Below are 22,184 nucleotides of genomic sequence, written 5' to 3'. Positions count from 1 at the left end.
AAGATAACTCAGACTGAAACTGACCTGTAAAATTTGAATTCATTTATTGCATTCTCTATTGTATACCCGAAAGGAAAATGTTTCTTTCTCTGTAATTTATATACTTATAATATGTAAATAGTCCTTGTTACCTATCGTCTAATGTATATATGTATATTTTAACAAGTAAAATAAAATAAAAAATAAATATATATTAAACGCCTGATATAAATTTAGCTGCTTAAAAAGTTACCATAATAACGTAACATTCCTGGTACGTGGATCAGGGATGTTTCAACCACCACTTACTAACGGTTCTTGTAAAGCTTTAATTCCAGCATCCTTCAATTATGTGTTAGCATTATCGAAGACAAAAGAGTAATGTCCGCAATAAATATGAATTTCCTCGCAGCGACTAGAGACGTCTGAATTAATTTCCATAGTAATTATCGGAAACGCATTCTCCATGTATTACTACAAAAGTAATGGCAGATGAGTAACCGTGATTAGCCTACCGCACATTGTTATTTGGACAATGACGGCATCTTGGAAAGGAAATGCTGGAAGGCAATTAGTGCAAATGAGACAGTTAATATAGTTAGCATTGGAACAATAAGATGTAGCTTGGTGTGGTATACGAGCAATAGGTCACATCATTACAACAGAGCAAAATAGAAATGCTTGCCATTGCCATATCTAGCAGAGAATTATGCTTACGAAACTATGCATGCGGTAATGAAGTCTCATTTACTACAAGTATCAAAACGTTTTATATTCGCTCCTCTTCCTATCTTAAACCAGCTACTGCATCGAGGTTTAGACGTCTGAATTGTAATTATCGAACATTGTCGTAACTGTTTTGTTTACAATAGTTGTTTAAATTTACACTAACGTAAAATAATTCATATTGGAAGGAGTTTGATCTCGCGAACAATTTTTGATCAAAAGAAATATTTTCAAAATTTTATCCACATAATTCTGAAGGAAAGAAGCTACGCAAAGCTATCAAAAACTGATTGTAAGATTGCAAAATGAATACGCTTACGAGATTCATTTTGTCCATCTATCGGTTCGTGTACACATAATAATTCTAGGTGATCTGCTTATTAGAATTTTGTATTTAGGATCTTTACTAAGATTTGTCGAACCATCTCAATTTTAGTTTCAAATAAAAAATCGTTTACTTGGTAAAAAAATTTGAAATGATGCAAAAAATATATTAACTCAATCTGGCTCAAAATAATTTAAACTTTGGTATTTAGGATTTCCACTAAAATTTGTCGAATGACCTCAGTTTTGGTGGGCATGGTCCAAAAATATATGTTACAAATAACAATAAGCTAACTGTATACATAAGCCCAAAGACTCGCCCAAGAATGCTACTACGAAACGCACCCACTTTATTGTCACAGATCATTTCCATACTTAACTATTATGCTCTTTGATGTATTTTGTGGTAAAGCAAAGGCTCGTTTAACTTCCGGTATAGAGAACAGATGTTTATCAACGAGAATCCCCCCCCCCCCAGAAAACAGTATAAAATAGCACTAAAACATAAAAATAACACATCTTATTACAACGGAACAAGAGGACTTGTGCATACAAAACAGTCTTGTTAATTTTATAAGATAATAAAGTTTTATGGAACTTTTAGTCCACCGATGATTTTAATATGATATAGGTTTTGGAGTAGAAAGTTTGTCTATCTTTACCGCAATAGTGAAATGCAAAATTTTTACAAGATAGATAGTGAAATCATGGGTGTTTGTTTCTCCTTTTCTTAGAATTTATCACTGTATAAGTACATCTTTATAATATACAGTATACAAGTATACTGTAACACACGATTTTTTTTTTTATAAGTTGGTACATCTGTCATAAGCATCCATGTGAAATTGCAAGTCATTCTATCAAGTAGTTTGTTTTACAGCTGTCTGAAGCAAAAGTGTTGTCTGCCTTTGAAATGGATAAAACTGAGTATTGTGCGGTTATAAAATTCTTTGTAAAAGAACGTTTAACGCCAAAAGAAATTCATTCGAAGTTCATAAAAGTTTATGGGCACTCTTCACCTTCGTTTTCGACGATTAAGAAATGGGCTGCCGAGTTTAAACGTGGGCCGTACCAGCCTTGAAGATGATCCACGTGAAGGATGTCCAAAAAGTATTACAACACCAGAAATCATTGGTCAAGTGCACGATATGGCATTGGATGACCGGCAAGTCAAAGTGCGTGAAATTGCTGAGACTATAGGCATTTCAAAAGAACGTGTAGGATATATTTTGCAGGAAGAATTACAAATGAAAAAGCTTTGTGCAAGTTGGGTGCCTCGCTTGCTCACAGCAGATCAAAAACGCACTGGCGTGAAAATCTCTGAACAGTGCTTGGAATGTTTTAACAAGAATAAAACTGATTTTGTGAGTCGATTTATTAATATGGATGACACTTGAATTCACATTACACACAAGAATCCAAACAGCAGTCAAAACAGTGGACAGAAGCCGGTTCCATCAGCAGGAAAGGTCATGGCATCGGTGTTTTGGGATGTTAAAGGCATTTTGTTATTAATTATCTTGAAAAGAGTAAAATAATAACCAGGGAATATTATTCCGATCTTGGTTAAAATATTTAAAGATAAATAAGCCCAAAACCGGATCGTGAGAAAAGATCCGGTTTGAAAAAAAAAAAAAAGAAGAAAAATCATCTTTCATCAGGACAATGCACATGCCCACAAAGGTGTTTTGGCAATGGGAAAATTAAGGGATCTGCACTATGAATTGTTGGAACATCCATCCTATTCCCCAAATTTGGCTCCCTCTGACTTCTATCTCTTCCCAAAACTAAAACTCTTCCTCGCTGGTCAGCGTTTTTCTTCGAATCAAGAGGTTCGAAGCTGTCGAGGGGGTATTTTGCAGATCTTACTGAGAATCACTACAGGGACGGGATAATGGTGCTGGAGCATCGTTGGAATAAATGTATTAATGTTAAGGGAGATTATGTTGAAAAATGAAAATAATTTTGAAATTATAAATTGTTTTTTTTTATTATTAGGCCGAGAACTTTTCAGACCACCCTCGTATACAGGGTAAAGTAACAAACAAATCGAAAGTGCTGCAAGTCAGTGTGAATAATGCAATCTCAACAGACTCTAAATTTTGATAATTTAAAGTATGCAAAATTCTACAAAAAGGCACTGATAAAAATTACAATTAAGTGTACTATACCAAAAGATATAATTCAAATAGTCTATGACGTATCACATCTCTGTTAAAATGCACAGTTTCTGCAATGTGAAGTACCAGCTAAATATTACCACTCAGTACCTGTTATGCAAATATTTGTATAATATTTCTATTTTATTTTGAAATTAATTTTGCATGGTTTGTGCCAATGCATATTACACAGTTTATAATAGTACATTACAAAATTACTGATACAGGCAACAGCCAATGGGCTTGCTCCAATTCCGGAAACCAGGATCTACTCTGGAAAAATTAACATTACATATTTCTTTGTTGATAATCTCGTAGAAGTGTCCCAAAATGTGCACTTCTTTCACTTTAAAGTAGGTTTGCATATGAATTGATTCTGTGATTCACCCGCGCGCGCGCACACATTTTCCTGTGAAGGAAACATGAGTATTATTAGAAATTCCACAATTAAATAAAATTAATGGTCAACCGAGAGCATCATAACTGGTTGACCATTAATTTTATTTAATTGTGGAATTTCTAACTGGTTATCCTCTTTTCTGAAATATACTCGCTCGATCACGTCATAAATATAGAAGTCATATATATATATATATATATATACAGGGTGTTCGGGATAAATTTGACATATTTATAATTAATTATATTTTTCCGTAAGTTACATGTATTAACACACACTTCTCTTCATTTAAAAGTTTGGACCCTTCTTCATTCATATACAAGATGTCAGAAAGGATGGATAGCTGGAACCCACCTGAATCATGGAAGAGAATAACTTGTATCATGATGATTCGTGCCCGCCATCAAAATAAGGATATTACGACTGCTGCCCAATGCTCCCTGAATACAGTAAAAACAATCAGGCATGAACTAGAGACTTGCAATGGTGACTACGAGGATGTAGCAAGAAGAAAGATCCCTAGCAGACGATCTGATTGGGTTCGTACAGCAGAATTCCTCGCAAATCTGCAGGAACAGGTGTTGAAGAACCCTGGCATTGGAATTCGGGCTTTGTTCGTGGAGTTGCTAACTGTAGTCAAGCCCTGGATAACAAGGGTAGCCAATGGTAGGCCGTATGTATGGCAGCAGGATTCGGCCCCTTGCCACACCTCTGGGAAAAGTCAAAAATGGTTGTCTGAAAATTTCTACGACTTCACCAGTCCAAATGTTTGGCCTCCAAACTCCCCAGACCTTAACCCCATGGATTATTTTGTATGGGGCGCAGTTGAAAAAGACACCAATCGCACTTCCAGTAATACAAAAGCCCAGTTAATGGATAAAATTAAAACAGTTTTTGCGGCCCTTCCCAGGGAGACTGTAGCATCAGCTTGTTCGAGGTTCCGAAGCAGAATTGAAGCTGTGATCGATGCTAATGGTGGTTATTTTGAGTAAATCTTGTTGATAGTATTGTAATTAACTCTGCCTGTAATTTTTTTGTCAATTCATTAAATTTAATAGATACAAAGAAGATTTTCTTTTTCCTTACGAAACTGTCAAATTTATCCCGAACACCCTGTGTGTATATATATATATATATATATATATATATATATATATATATATATGTTATTACTGTTATATTATGTTATTATAACAAGACATGAATCGATAGCGTTAACAACATCAAACTTGTCATTATCAGCATGATGGATTGAAGATAAATTAAACTGAACCATATCACTAGTCCTGAATATAGATAGAAAGGTGATCCTTATGAATTCGTAAGTAGAACAGTCATTTAATTCTTAATGTTATAATAAGGAAAATAAGGTCTATCTAATTGGCGGAGGTCCGCGTGGGAGGGAGTGTCCTAGGTTCGATTCCCGTCGACGATGTTCCCGCAAGCAGGCAAACCGTCCCCGTGAACACACACACACACACACGGATTACAATCGCCCTTAGGGGGATGCAGCAGAGGAGTGACGAACCGGCTGCATTAATACGCCAGTAACATCTCATTAGGAGGGGACTCAACCCGTCCTAGGACGGATGAGAAGGATAAGAGGAACTGGCAGAGTGGATCCACTCTCCAACTAACAAGTTATGGATTCGAATTCCACCGTGGGCATGAACGTCTGTGAATGTTTTCAAGTAGTACACTAATTTCACTGTCGGGTGTGATGCCAAGACTCGGTTTAAAAGATACCTAAAGTGGCTTGAAAAAAAAAAAATGTTACAGGATATTTGACCTCTAAGTAGTTTTGAATCATCTAACCCTCCCCAGAGGACTAATTATAATGGACTATAGAGCTTCACAAATTTCGTAGGTGAGATTTGCATAAAGTAGAGAAATGTGAGAAAAAAAAAAGAGGTCCGCGCGGTTAGCCTAGTGGCTATGCGCTTCTCAACCATATGCCTGGGGAAGGATCGATTCCCATCTACGACGTGAGGAGATTAAGGATCTTTCTCAGCCATAGCCAAGTTAGCCGGTCTTGGGCGTGGACAGCAGGGCCCCCCCCCCCAATTTATCTGGGGGTTTTCATCCCGCAAGCAGGCAAACCAGTCCAGTGAACACACGCTCCTACAGTCAAAAAATACCCCCACCCCCCAGCGGCAGGCCGGTTGGGGGTTGTACTAACAAAAAGTCGCATCAAAATGTAACACGCGGACTCTGCACTGGAAGCGGGATAAACGCGTAGAAGAAGAAGAGAAATGTGAGAAAATAAATTCGAATGTAGCTATTCTATAAAGAATGACAGTTACGCACAAGCGTGTGGAAATTGAAAGTACTGATAATAAGGAGCGCAAAATGTTATCATCTCTTATATCACAGAGAGATGTAAGAGACTACAGAATTTAACCATATGGCTTTTACGGAGGTTCTCTGGCCAAAGCCTAAACTGCAAAGCATACTTCACAGGTGAAGGGAAAACGCACCTGTATAAACAACGAATTGAATCGTTGTATACAAAAAAAGCAGGTGCTGGCCCGATGTTTAGCAATATCCTTGGGCAAAGTACTCAGAAAGAGCTATAAATACCGTAGATAGTTTGACAACTTAAGCAGAAGTCAAAGTTCGCTTACTGATAAACTGTAGTAGTTTAGAAGACGAAATCTGTTTTGATAAACATGCACCACTATCCCCACTAGCCAATGTCTTGTTCTACAGCACTTTTCTGTCTGCTACACACTTGGCCCACCTGAAACCACTCCCAAATATGCACGTGAAAGAGCCAAGATTTATTCAGTACATACCTCCCTTCAACTAGGATTATATATTTATGATATAGTGAACAGCAGCAGGGCGTTGAAATGTTTGGGTAAAAGTTAAAAGTGAACTTGCAGGAGACAGCATAGCTCGAGTTCGGACAGTGACAGTAGTAAGAGTGGGTACCGTAGTTAAAATTATAACAAAGCAACTAAGCCCACGGGGTGAGTATCTTATCTGTTAACTGCGTGTTCTCTGTTTTACGAGAGGAAAAGTCAGTTTCCTGGATTTTTGAAAGTAGTGAGCGAGTTTACATACATAATACAAGTTGGTTTCCACTAAAGACGATGTGACATCATGCTTCCTTGTTGCCATGGTAACAATCGGTTCTGCGTGCGCACAGAGCGCATATTTTGTCCAAAGATATCAGCATGTGCTTTTGATTTGGTTGCGTTGTTACTGGAAATTTGTTAACTGCAAGTACATTAAGTGAGATTAACTACGTTGTTTGTACTGATCAAATTCACGAGTCAACTTTTACAAGAAAAAATCGACGTTTTCATTAAATATGATTTGCATTTCCATACGACATAATTAATTATTAATTTAAAAATAATATTATTAGTAATAAGTTCTTGAAAAATTAACAACTTGATAAAAATTCACGAATATGATTTACAGTGAGTATGACTCAGGTATTTTGAAATAAATATTATATTTCAATATTACATTTTTGTGAAATTTATCCCATTTTTATTAGCACATTCAATTATTGCGCAATTTGTTCACTGCATGATGCAATCTCTAAAGCTGAACACATTTTATCAAAATTTACTGCACGATACGAATTATGATGATACAAAGAGGAAATTGAGTCTGGTAATTCCAGTGCAAGCAACAGCATTATAAGTTCCACAACCCAATAAATAAATAAAAGTGACGTGCTAAGCCTTCAAGTTTCTTTTTTTTTCCTTGAAAGTCTTCACCCCCCCCCCATCTTTCTCCATTAGTCGGAAAAACTTCGCTAAGTATAACTGAAAACTGCCAAAATCAATGACATTCGATTCGCTTTAAAAAATATCATGTAAGTTATAAAAGTAACGGATAAAAAAAATTTTTAAAAAAAAATAGTTATTCATTAACCTCCCAGATAATTCCACTGCTCTAGAAACTACTGTACCATAAAACATTTTTTATTTAGAGGAGTAAGAAAATATGTTTCCAATCATGGCAACAAATAAATGCTTTCGCTGTGAACACTACATGATCCAAACTTGGAGAGAACTGCTATGGTTTCGTATGACACTTGGGCTGCAATATATCTCAGCCCATTCGAAATATTGACAGCTCTCTCGCAAAGGAACAGAAAGTGGATGAAAGAGATGTATTATTGTCAGCGTGCTACTGAAAGGGGAAGATAGCAAAAGAAAAATAAAAGAAGAGACCTAGTAAGGCAAGCAATCTAAAAGACCGAATTCTAGATTCCTGATAAAAGAGACGTTATATCAATAAAGATCGCAATCCTTTACCAGTCAACAGCAAAAATGAGTTGGTTACTTTGACATCGAACAAGGGCTATAGTACTAGTTAGAAAAGTATCTACTGATTCTCTAACTTGAAAAACTACTACTTAGCTCTCTCTCTCTCTCTCTCTCCTCGCCTCACAAGAAAAGTATCTGGCAAATATTTTCTGCTGCTGTTGTGATGGAAATCCTTTGTTTCCATTTCATTGGATACCTGCAATCGGATGAATATATTCTTAATATATACTTTACATCCTCAAAGACCGGTAGTCTATAATTATATGATATCCAGCAATTTACTTTATGCACAAAAGCTTCAAATAAAATAACTATTTTATTTTAAGTGATTTTGGTATTACATTATTTTAAAGACAAAATCTCTGAAAGGAGTCTAATCGACATTTCTCAGTGCTTTTCATCAGAATTTTACTGACATAACTGTACCGTTTGAAACTCGCTGGTTCTTTTATTTTATGCATTTATGTTTCGTGTAAAAGATATGTATTCAACAATATATTGTGATTGCTTAGCATTGGAGTAAACAGTGTTTGGCAAAATATCTCCCACCCACTATAAGACCAAACAAACGTACTTGTCAGACTACATCCAAAACTACCTAATACTCTTGTACAGAGATGCTAAAAATGTGGCGACTATTTAAATAAAATTACTTAAATATTTTAAAAACAGCATGCAATTAGGCATCTAGTGATATTTTGTAAGTTTTTTTAAATTAACGAGAAACTGGATATAGATTTACGTCAAAATATAAGCGAGCGGAAGGACTGATTTACAGGTATCTTTACGGATACCTTTTTCACGGATACCTTTGTGAGTTAGCTCACCTTCGGTTATATATATATATATATATAACCGAAGGTGAGTTAGCTAGTCTCATAAGGAGGTAGTAATGTTTTTTTCCATCTCGCAAACTTGGAATTTTCGTTCCGCAAAACAGACAAATCAGCCAGAGAACATAAGGGATTAACAAATAAAAATCTATGTAGTGTGGCTAATAGATGGTGGATTGTGTGGTCTCCCTTGATGAATTCTTGGACTCCAACAAAGGTATTATATAATATTATTAGTATTATCCAAGAGACAAATTGAGGAATATACAGGGCACTGTTCGCACTAAACTTTTTTTTTTTTTGTTGTTGTTGTTGGGGTGAGGGGATATTTGTCCAGAACATGTCTGAAATAAAAAAAAGGGTGTTTTATTAATTTTACACAGACAAATATTCATGTATGTAACATATTGTCAGGCAATATTATTTTTAAAAATAACTTGTGTTTTATTTTCTCGAATTCCTTTCTCTTATCGCAATTGAACACGTTAATGATAACGAGTATTTTATATATCAATTAAAACCAGTACTAAACATATCAATGTTAATTAACATAAAACAGAGCAACGTGAATTTATAGTCATCACATTTTTTTTTAATCATTTTACACATGCTTTATATAAAAATCTTATCGGATAACAATTTTTTTTTTTTTTTATAAAATGTTTATACTCTTATGAAAATGCATGCACAATAAGGTACTGTCAGGAAGAAAGCGATACAGTAAAAGGCTCTTGATAGTAGGAATAGGGCGGTTGGGGTCATTGGTACCTATCAGCGACTCAGACAGGATATGATCTCGCAACAAAAGACCATACAGGAAGCCGCCAAGAAGTTCAAGTAACACATCAATTACAGGTGACACTGCTAAAATTTCTCATTAGTATTCGAGAGGGAAAAAAAAAAAAAGAATGTCCTATAATGAGAGGAAGAAATATGACTCACCGAAAACTTGTAGATGATCTCCCTGTATAATCGGTCGGAACCCATTGTAACAATAGTATTCAAATAACAGGGGTCCGCGTGATCATACAACGGAGCATGACCGTGAAATATCTGCACGCACCCCTAGGGAAAAATATCCCACTCAAACTTATCCGATATCCACAATCAGCGAACTAACATTACGCTGCTCGACAAAGTACACAATTTCCGAGCAGGAATCCCATCAAGCATATCAAATTTTCTTCAAAAGAAAGATGATTAATTTGCATTGGCAACAAACAGACAACTCCCAACAGTAGCAGTTACACGAAACAACGAAGGCAGCATGTCTCGCACATGTGAGACGACCACGTCGTCTTAACTATAACATTATCTGCAGTAACGGGAAACGAGCGGTGATAGTGACAATCCATCTCGAAATACCCCGCACTTGTTATCTGAACTCCGGGAGGCTCTCGAGCCGAACTCTAGAAAGCGTGTAAACTTTCTAACGCCATTACGTAAATCCGGAAACTTGTCTTTAAGGCAATTCGAAGCAAAAATAACACCCTGCGGAGCCTTCCAAGTGATTTCAAACGAAAACAACCGATACTATTCGAGGCACTCAACAGTAGCAGCACTGTGAACCGTATGACCACACCGTAAATGTAATCTTCAAAATTTAAAACGAAAACGAGGGCAAATAAAATGAAGCGTTCGGTCACTCGTCTACATTTCCAGCAAAAAAAAACAGCACTTAAAAGTCCTTGAACGATGACCTTCTCCTTTTACCACGTGGTTGTCAGTTGGCCCACACATAAAACGATCGCATGAAACCTGTCGGTAACAGCAGTAAGCCCAACACGATACGGCGTTGCTACACAGCACATGCCACACATACTGTGTCCTCAGGACGTCTAACTACCGATGACTCAAGAGACTAGAACCCTTGTCCCGCCGCGGGAACAGCTACAAGCCATTGTATCCGGCGGGCCTTGCCCCCTTCCCGTTGCTGGCACGCTAGTGGTCGAATTACGTAGCGAGATTGGCACGTACACGCGACCCTTAACGGCTGGTCAGAAGAAACGCAATAGTGAGCTCATCGCTTGTTACAGCCTTGAGGAGAAGGTCATCAGTTCCCACCAGTTTCACCCCGTGGACTATTAAACTTTGTACACAAACAGTTTTGAACAAACTTTTGGGGAAGAATTTAACGATGCAGTGTGTGTGTTAAAGATACCAAGACGAGATAATTTCAACTAAAACATACCTGAAACGCATGAGACCAACTGCTGAGCGCATACAGAGATGAAAAACAGAGATTAGGAAACATTTTTCAGTCCCTGTTTCACTGTTTTTAAGCTTTATAAAGTTTGTAAACAATTTACTTCGAAAGAAAAGTCTGATTGAAAAGATAATGACAGGCAAGTCATTTAAAAACAGACAGCAGTATAAGGATGAAACGAAAGCGAAGCCACCCATTAGCTGAGAGGGGAAGATTTGCAGTATAACTTAGGGATGGATGAGAATAATAAGTATAGCTTCCCCTAACTCCTCCCTTAAAGACCGTCGCAATCATTATACCCACTAGCGCTTTTCTTGTCACAAGAGAGAGAGAGAGAGAAACAGCAAACCAGTACATAAATATCAAAAATATATTTAAAGGAAACCTATGCAAGAAGCAGACTCGCCCAGCACAATGTGAGATATGGCGGTTAAAAAAAAAATCCATCCATTACAATTTAAAAAAAAAAACTAAAAAAAACGAATTATACTTTAATGATAATGTGATAATTTTGTAACAACGTAATAATTTCTTCAAAATATGCAGATAAAAGAAAAGATAAAACCGAAAATATATATTAACATATGAGTACATTACACAGAAAGAGTTAACTGAATTTGAATAAACAGAACGAGAGAAAAAACACGTAGATTGTTCGCCATATTAATTTTTTTTCTTTAGTTTGATATATCTCTTACTCTATACGCACTAATACGTATATAGAGTAAGAGCAACATCACACTACAAATTCGTTTTCTCTCCACCTTTTGAACACTCTTTAAAACGTTTTTCAGATAATTCAACAAGAACCAGAACCCTATTCATATATTGACACATACTACAAAACTAAAATCGCGATTGGCATTCTGGAAAGTAGAATACCTTCTCACAGAAAGGTATTCTACTTTCTGTGAGAAGAAACATAATAAGTATCAGAGCACAAAGGATATAAGAGGATCTTTAAATTAAAAATTAAAAAAAAAAAAAAAAGTTTATTGATAAAATCCCTGCGCAGTCGAGATGATCCCGAAAGGAGTATTGCTCCTTCGAAAAAAATCAGAGTGAAAAATAAAAGTGATTTAATTATAATGCAAATTTGTAACATGTTATTTATTGAAAAAATTGGATTAAATTTTAAATATGAAATTTAATTTTTTTTAAAAAAAGCATTGATCAATTGCCTCCTCTCTAAAATCACATCCTTCCTCGACTAACTTGAATCGTCCCAGAGCATTTCCTTCCAATTTTCTCTGAAGACTACTATTACAAGGTTAAATTTCTTCAGCCAATAGGTTTTTGCTTAAATATATTACTGTAGGGGATACGAAGAATCGATTGAAATACACTGAAGGAGAAAGAATTATGGTTGGATATCAACACCCTTCAACGTTACATGGAATTTCCTGAGCACATAAGTCGAGCACATAAGCCTGCCTCAGAAAATCCAAATAAAAATCTAGATCGAATCTATATATCTTCCTTTCTTCCCACTGAGATCAAATTCTCACCATTTACTATGTGAGAGCAAAGAATAAAAGAAAATTATTCACTAACAACCTGAATTCTAAAATCCTGATGCTTTATCTTTATTAAGAAAATAAAACAGTAACAAACTACGATACAAAAAATATTACAGTACTGTCAAGTGGAAGGTATGTTATAAACAATACCCTTCTAAATAAAGTAAGTTTATGAAATGAGAGGAATCTTTCAACTTTAGGAGACTCGACCACATATTATGTAACAATATTTTTCTGATTTCAGACCTCTCCTTTACTTATGAGATAAAGAATTATATTCAATACTCTAGAGCTTAAATGAGCACTATAAAGAAAAAAGTTCACACTCTTTTTTTTTCGCTTTTTAAATAAAAAAAAAAAATCACTAAAACCTGCATGTTTTCAATTTCTGGTTCCCTCACTCACTCTTGTAACGTTCCCACCAGAAGTTGTGCACGAATGAAGCTACGAACGGCTTGCCTATTTCGCTCGTGGCAAGGAAGCATGGGCAGCTGCTGACAACAGAAATATTTCTCGTAATGTCACATCAGGTTTAGCAAAAAAAAAAAAAAAAAAAAAAAAAATATATATATATATATCTACTCTATACTATAAAATGATAAGCTGAAATTGGCAACGGATGTGACGTCGGCTTGAAACGGATGTAGGCTGTAACGTTTTTGTCAAGTTATTTGAAACGTTTTGAAACTCAGGGGCTACCCTGAGTGTCGAGTCTTCAAAATTCTTCGAGTTATCGGAATTCAAGGAGAACCGGCCTACCAGTCCGGAACACGGGGGGTTGGGCGCCGTAGGCGTCAGAGACCCTAGTGTGTGTGTGTGTGTGTGTATATATATATATATATATATATATATATATACACACACACACACACACTACTTGGAAAGAAGTTAACGGACATCCATATGGTCAAGGTGCATCGTGCCATATAACGAGTCGTGCTTGTAGCCAATATAAATTGGAGGAATATGATGGACCAAGGACAGTGCACAACTGTGTCCAGGTGAAATGACTGCGATAAAGGAATTGACGAAATTTGAAAGAGATAAGATGCCGTGTTGCAAGGCTTCTCTTGTTGTGTCCAGCCTATCTGTTCGGCAAATTGTTAACAAACTGGGTCATCCCAGGTCAACAATCAGTGATACCATACTGCGATGGAAGCGCAGGGAGTCAAGCCCCCACATTACCCGAAACAACATGAAGTGTTGTGTTCAGTGAGACGTGGAAGTTTGGAAAGCTGTGTTACTCAGCGACAAATCACGCTACATCTTCTACCGAGCAGACGGACGGGTGTGGCAGATGCCCGGTGACTTCTTACCAGAGTGCGTAACCCCAACTATGAAATTCGGAGGTGGCGGCGTGATGGTATGGTCCTGTTTTTCCTGATTTGGCCTCGGACCTCCGTCTATGGTGCCACGAACACTGAACTCCAAGAGGTATCTGAACATTCTAGGCAATGCAATGCTTCCCACAAAACTAACATTGTCTCTTTCGGTACGACAATGCACCATATCATAGGGCTGCTGCTGTAACTGCGTGGTTTGTGAATATGAGCATCACTACACTTGACTGGCCAACTATTGAACTTCTGTGAGATGAAATGGAGAGTCGGATGACGTCCGCACTACAACAGTCCAGGACCTCATTACATGCCTACAGGAAGAATGGTCCAAAATTCCTATTGATTGTTTTGTACGCTTGTGGAAAGTATGCCCTGTAAGATTGCTGCAGTCATCGCAACGGAAGGGGTTCTACATCTCATTAAGGTGGGCGTCATTGGCTGTTTGTTCCTCACACTATGATATCCAAGCAGTGTGTGTGTGTGTAAAGAGAGAGAAAGTCCTGACCTGTCATAAAAAACGGAAAGTATTTGGATCTACTTAGTGTGAAATAAGCGTCAACAAAGTCATGTTTGTTATGCGTTTCTTAGGAGTCCAAGGATAGATTCAGATAACATGCGTTAGCAGATTAGCTCTATGAGCAAGGGCAAGGTAATTATTATGGGTTATTTTAATTATGGGGATATTGACTGGAATGAGATATCAAGTAAGGGAAGATAATTAGAATTCATACAGCTACTCAGAGACAATTACTTGAGACAGTATGTTTTTGAGGGAAATTTGTGGATCAATTTGGTGATAATATCTGAGAATTTATTCATATTTAAGGTTGTTGTCCCCCCCCCCCCTCCCCAAATGGAGAGAATGAAAAATCGGTGTTAGCTTGGAAGGTGGTCATGTTGAATTTTGGGTTAAGAATGGGTATATTTGTGGAATTATAAATCCAGTGATGTTGTAAAGCTTAGAAGACAACTTGAAGTAGTGTCATGACATAATATACTACAAGGAAAGGATGTGAGTGATGCATAGGAAATAATTCAAACGTATTTGAAGGGAGTATAAGACCGAATTCCTAGGGTGAGGAGATAAAAAAAAAGTTGGGGTGAAATGGATAAGCAGTACAATCAAGCACGAGCTGCGAAAGAAGATGTTGTGGAGAGCTTATAAGCTCAGATGTGACCATCAATTTGATGAACAGTACTACTGTTCATGCAATAAAGCTGACATGCATGGGTGGTACGGAAGGAAAAATCACATTATGAAATCTAACTGACTGAACATTCCAAAGTGACTCTACGATATGTAGCGAAATAAAGAATTATTTCGCTACATATCGAGTAGAAAGAAAAACGATTATGGAAAATTATCCTTGAATTCTGCTGGCATAAAGGTAACAGAACCTGAAGAGATAGTTGAATTACTTAGTGATTATTTTGTGAAAGTCTATCATCAGGATGAAAATACAACAGTCGCTGATGAGACACGCGTGGATATGATCTTTGAAATTTATGAACTGAAAGTGATTGGATACTAAAAATTCTGTGAATTCTTCCACAGGATTAAATGGAATTTCGGTCAGTGTGTTGCACAAATGTGCAAGGAAATTGACCTTACCCTTGACTAAGTTTTTTAATTTAAGTCTCAGCTCAGATAGTTCCAGATAAGGAAGGTATGATAGTTCACTGCATAAAGGTGGGTCGAAAACAGAGATTGAAAATTACAGAGCCGTTACTATCTCAGGAGTGATAAAGTTTTTTTTTTTTTTTTTTTTGGAAAAGTTAGTAAAATCCAGAATTCAAGATAGGGTGGATAATAATTTTTATTATCCGCCCAAATATTTTTATTAAAATATAAAATATTTTTATTTAATTGGGTGGATATTCATTGTAGAGGTCAGATGCCAACGTTTTAAAATGGTGATAGTTGATGATGGTATGAAGACAGCTTCTAGTAAGGAGAATTGTATCCTCAAGACCCTAACGAAATTAACACTTTTGTTTTCTTGAACACAACATCCCAAGAAGACCTAAAATAAAAATGTTTCTTAGGTTTTTTAAAAAAGTAATTTAAATGAGCATTTTTTTTATATATTAAAAAAAAACACTAATGCTCCTAAAATCTGACAATGGATAGCACTGTATATATATATATATATATATATTCAATTTTAAGGTTAAAAATACGGCGCGCTTATGTTGCTTGGCACAGTCTACATGTTGATAAAGGAGGGAGGAAATTAATTATTTTAATCACACGAAAGATTTCCACAGTTAAGTGCCAGTTAAACAGAACACAGTCGGTCTGAGAAGTGCGAATGTTCCTTATCTTTCGGGCTTTTACGATATCAGACAATAAGTACGTTGACTATAGAGAACGATACCCAGTTTCCAATAAACGGTAGCGTAGTTATCCAGTAGACGTATAAGTCTCCCTCGGATCCCGTAAGTAATAGCAATTTCCGGTACAATCTCTGTCCAAGTACATCGAGTTATAAATTACCGGTCACGGTTAGTGCTCCAGAGTGATAGCTGTTGTCTAACCGTGTTCTAGCGAGGCCCGCAGCACCCTGCAAGCACATTATTTTTACACGAAGAGGGCAGGGGTGATCTGCCGTCCACTTAAGATTCGTCAAAGCCGTACGGAGTCGCACAGTTACGCATCCATTTTGTTAATAAATCACATGTCGCGGCTGTCCAATAAATAGCAATTCAAATATCATCAGTTTAATACAGGAATGGTTAATTAGTGAGGCGATGCAGCTGACAAAACAATTTTTAAAATGTTGCATTAAAGCTTAAAAATAAAATTCAATGACACACAAAAAAAAAAAAAAATCTAGAGTTTGAATTATGGACAAACTAGTGAAGTATGTAAACTCTCAAGTAAAAGATTTCAACTATACCAAACACATTAATCCAATGCAATACAGAAAACTAATAACTCATAACTATGTAAATACACATTTACAACTGCTGAGATTCAAACTGAAAAATATCGATCCGCTTCAACTCAAAAGATATAAAGCAATTATAACTTATCTGACTTGAACCGTAGCTATGAAATTGAGCTATCCATCCCTTGATGACGATATGCTCCAAACACAGCAAACATACTATGATGGGGTGATAGAATAATCCCACTTTACGCAAAGGTTTCATTTCTGATGAAATACCTGATGAAACTATACATATTTAAATTTTGAATTATTTTGCTAAAACCCTAGCATAAGCATTTGACTGCGCTTTCACATATGTCTAAAGGAATTCCAGATTCCACACGGGTTAAAGACCCTAAACATTGTAAACAATACATCAAGCATTCAAGGTTACCTATTTCAGTAATTCCATCCTTGTTTCGCTGATGTTGTATTTCTTATAATAGTTTCTAAGAGATGTAACAGAGTATTATAGTGCTCAGAGCTGAATTTGAATTGTAGATATTTTCATTATTTTCGAGAACACTATCACGATGTCTGTGATGATACAGTTAAATTAGCAGAAGAATTCTATCGAGTACTGGGTTTTTTATTTTTTTATTTTTAAATTTGAATATTATAACATGTTTATGTCACGTCAATCTGTTCTCCGGATATAATTTTGTTTTGTCACTATAAATGGTCTGATTGAAACGACTCGACAAATTTCAACAGACGTCTTAGCTACCAAATTTCATAAATTTGATAGTTAGGATTCCATATAGCCACTAAGAAAGTATTACTATCAGGTCAAACCATTTTGCAAAGTTGGCCAACAAACGTCAGCTGTGTGAAACCAAAACTAAACCACGTGGACATCTTAAATTTCGAATTTAGCAAGTGGAATTATTGCAATATACAATTTTGACGCTGTCCTTTTGTGCCTTTGCTACTGGTGCGATTCAAACAAAACTGGAATGGCTCAACAAATTTTTGTAAGTTAAAAATACCAAATTTGGGTAAAATCTTTAATCAGAGTTCTGGAATAATTTGCATACATTTTGGACTGACCTAATAACACTTACAGATATTACCGCCAGTGCCCTGTTGCCTCCTACTTACCACCCACTCCATCAACTTCTCTTCCAGGCAAAAAAAATTTGGAGGAGACCTGCGATGACTTTCTGTTCCGTGACGACATCTGAGGCTCCTCTTTCTGCTTCACCGCAACTGAATACTAGCCTGGTAGATGGCACCGAAATGTCGATCTGCTACCTATCGTGTTAACATTCTTCACGAGGTCATTTCGTTGCAATTAACATAAGAGGTGGCAAGCATATTCATTCATAAAAGAGAGATACCGCCACTTTTTTTAAAAAAAAAAAAAAGTACGCTAAAATAGGTAAAAAACTGTACATATTATATACGAGATTTTACAGTATGCATTTTGCGAAACACCTTAAAAAAAAAAAAAGAAAGTTAATCCATCCATAAAGAGAGATCATGAGGTATTACTATAAATAATTACTAGAAAATAACTATTAATGTTGACCTTTGAATGATAATGAAACACCATTACAAACTGATTACTTGAATGAGCATAAATTCATTAGGAATATTTTAAATATAAACGCATCGAGAATATGATACTTTTTTCTTTCTTTTTTTCACGTCCTCCATAGATGTAGCGCGCGGGCAAAAGTGCACACAGTTTATCTTGCCAGCGTGTGATTATAAAGCTCGGACATTAGTAAGTATATCTGTATTGAATACTCGTCGATCTGCTGTTCTGATGAACTAGGATCACTACCATCTCGTGCAGACTATGGACCAGTGCCGTAACGAGGGCGTGGCGAAAGAGGCGCCTGCCACGGGCGAAACTAGGTTTGGGGCGCAAAACGTAAAAAATATAAAAAATAAAAATAAATAAATAGATATAAAAGTCCACTATTTTGTATTGTATTTTTAAATTTCGGCAATACGCCGCTTTAGACACACAAATTCTGCAACATACTGCAACTCATTTTGATGGAGTTAATAGTAAGCATTTAACATATTGCATTTAGTAAAATTTAACTTGTTACATTTAAATTTTTCAAAATTTTTGTCCTTTTTGGGTTGGGGGGGGGGCGCAAGTTAGACACTTGCTACAGGCGCTTCATACCCTCGTTACTGTACTGCTATGAACCACTGGCTCAGCTTAATCCAGAAGCTATGTTATAACAAAAAACGTTCATATAAAATTTAACTTGTTACATTTAAATTTTTCAAAATTTTTGTCCTTTTTGGGCTGGGGGGGGGGGGCGCAAGTTAGACACTTGCTACAGGCGCTTCATACCCTCGTTACTGTACTGCTATGAACCACTGGCTCAGCTTAATCCAGAAGCTATGTTATAACAAAACACGTTCATATACCTACTTAAGGCTTTCCATAACATAACTGTGGGTTTGTTAACCTCTTCAAAACATCTTTAACTCCACAGTTTTTGTTGTTGTTGTTGTTCAAGAGTCACTGTGCATTTCAGACTGTCAAATCTTGAGTAAAGTTCCAAGGCTTGTTTATTTTAGCCAACAATCTTCAACCTTCAGAAGAGACAATACATTTCCCTGATACTTAAACCTTATACTTTATTATTTATGAGAAAATACTATTTACAGTATTATGGTGACACGAAGTATTAATAAGCCGCAATTTACACACACTAATATAACAGTTGATATTAGTGTGTGTATATTAGCTCAATCTGACTTTTAGCATAGGAAATGTTTGTAGGTTGCACACATATTCTTCAATCTAACAGTTTAACTAAGTTGAAAATCTTTGTAAACTGAATATCTACGATTCCACATAGAATTGCAGTTTCTTTTTAGAAGCCACATGAAATTTAAGTAGAATACAGCAGATGGCGCTACAAGAATGGAATGAAAACTTGTCTCCAGTAAGATGGTGATCTGTATGAGTCATCGAATTTCTAAAACAGCAACACCACAGATGTTTATTTAGCTACTAACACAGGTGGACCACACCTGTTTCTTAATAGGAAACCTCCCACATCGTTGGCAAAAACCCAACTGGCAACTCGAACTCGTGGCGTTTCTAAGTTCGCCTCATGACACTTTTCGATTTAAAAATATGATATTCGTTATATAACTGAAAACAAATATAAAATCTTTGAAATACGAATTGCTCCGACTAAACTTAAATAATTTATTCCCTAAGTTTACTGAATTAAAAACCGGCAAGATATTAGCATGGAAATAACCTTATATAAACATTAATTATGCTTATTAATTCTGCATATACATCCCTGGTAATTTTGATGTAGTACGAATTATTTTCTCTATAGAAAGCGCGTTCATAAGCAAACTAATTTGACTCATGCGTTTTCACATGAGTCAATTCCAAACAAAAAGTACCATGTCATTTATTTTAATTTAATTCTTAATCAGAACTAATGATGTAACATAACGTACCTTTAAATATCTATTACGATAGAAACTTCATAAAATACTTAAACAGGTAACCACCCTCCTGGAATCTAAACAGGTTATGAAAGTCGGCAAAGAGTATACTAAATGGCTTCCCTCTTATGATTTTTTAATTCTTAAATTTTTATCTTCGTTTACTAGAGATTAAACGCGCCACTCCCTACACCTATAAGTCTGTATAGTTTGGGTTAGATAAAAAAAACTCTTTGGAATATCCGAAGCTAAACGAAAATTTACGCTAGCAAAACGAAAGTTACAATATTTCTTGGCGATCTTTTACCACTCACGCTTAAGATCAACATTTGTGAGGTTAATACTCGTATAATTCTACCAATGAAGGGTAAAATCCTACCATACAGTTAGTACTGCGGGTGAGAGAAGAGTTGCATAATCATGGTACATTTTCAAGGCACTTGAGACCTCCACTAAGCAAGTTGTGGTATCATACCAGGTGATGAAATTCGTCAACATCCATACGTTCAATTGGATTTGAACCCACAGACTGTTAGCTGGAGAGGCGAGGTTATTCACTCGGCCAAGTAAGCCGTTCTAGTTGATTAATCCCTGAACCAAAAAAAAAAAAAAAAAACATCATTCACCTTAAAAAAAAAAGTCTTTTCATAATAGGTACCCCATCATCAGGTTAAATATTAATTAAATTTCATGAGACGTTCAAAAAATTCTGAAACCTTCTGTTTCAGTATCAGAAGAGGCTAAAACAAAGTATTACAATATTCAAATTCAAAATTACGAATATTCACACGTGTGTGTGTGTGTGTGTGTGTGTGTGAGAGAGAGAGAGAGAGAGAGAGAGAGAGGTTCAGGATTTTTTATTCATAAAAAATAAACTTTATGTAAATATATTTAAAAGAAATAAAAATAAAAGAAAGGTATTTCACAGCTTGAAGCATATTTAGATGCTAACTTGACGAGTATTTATCAAAATAAATAAATAATAAAGATCACTATTTGTCCATCTGCAAAATATAACTTTTATTACAGAAGATTGGGATGAAAAACAACACTGCACATGGAACTGTGCACCTGTTTGTATCTTTGATGGATGCTATTAATGAGTAAGAAAATCCATCCTTGTGATGTGCTAGTAAGTGGTTTCCCATCAGGATGGAGTGTGTAGAATTACTCATATGTACACACTATTTTTTGCGAAATAGGCAATCGATCTATAGTGACTCAGTGTGGTTATTGACGACTTCTAGAAAGGCAGTGCTGTGAGCTCAGGTTGCGCCCACTGTCGGTCATTAAGTCACCGAAATAAGTAATATTCTGAATATATTCAGAGTATCGTTCATACTCGACAACTATTTCATGGATTGCCTATTTCTTCTTTATTATTATCTTCAGCATTCATGTTGTTATCATTTTATTTGCTATTCCATAAAAAGAACGCTAATTTCCATGTGACTGTAGTCATGCCAAAGTATTTTTACAGCCCGGAGTATATGATACAACAATATTTATACTAGTACTGATTCCTGTCCAAGAGGCTTATGTTAACATTCCCGCAGAAACGTCAAAGGGGACAGATGATCTGGCCGACTATATACATCTCAAGATAAACTCAAGAGGTTATCTTGAGATGTATATATGATTACTACAAATGTCATAATAATCATATATATCAACGTCAATTATATTGGGCAAACAGGAAGACATAATATGTATTTAGAAGGTTAATAAAAAATTTAATGACATCTCTTTTCATATTTTCTGTTGAAATAATGTCGAAGTTTTAGCCACATTAAATAAATAAATAAATAAATAAAAAAAAAAAAAAAAAGATGCCTAACACCTACTGACAGGAAGTTCTTTGCAGTCCACCCAAAATTTGAAAGCGCCCACAGGTGGGCGATATCGACCAGGTTCAAAACAATACTCCCCTAAAACTAATCAACACTGAATCTTTAATGGCTTCAACATTCATTCTTTAAGTGATGTGATAACGTGCTAAAAAGAATGTGTACATATCGATATATACATGAAAAT

General features: G+C 35.9%; 1 protein-coding gene across 4 annotated transcripts in view; it reads right to left on the bottom strand.

The window, feature by feature from the left end:
* LOC150106534 (uncharacterized) overlaps window positions 1–22,184 on the bottom strand; it is a 355,589-nt gene that overhangs the window by 271,069 nt on the left and 62,336 nt on the right. The window contains exon 1 of one of the 4 annotated variants that reach the window (XM_090393179.1): window positions 9,653–10,518. The exons of the other annotated variants lie outside the window; for them this stretch is intronic. Coding sequence (XP_090249305.1) covers window positions 9,653–9,697 — 45 coding nt within the window. The 5' untranslated portion in view covers window positions 9,698–10,518. Of the gene's footprint in view, window positions 1–9,652; window positions 10,519–22,184 lie in introns of those variants that run through there. 4 annotated transcript variants of the gene reach the window in all.

Source organism: Typopeltis vanoorti, chromosome 5, assembly GCF_054136105.1.
Source record: "Typopeltis vanoorti isolate ZY-2024b chromosome 5, IOZ_Tvanoo_1.0, whole genome shotgun sequence".
Classification (NCBI taxonomy): Eukaryota; Metazoa; Arthropoda; class Arachnida; order Uropygi; family Thelyphonidae; genus Typopeltis; species Typopeltis vanoorti.
The sequence above is the reverse complement of the archived record's forward strand: the minus strand, read 5'-3'. Positions and strand labels throughout refer to the sequence as shown.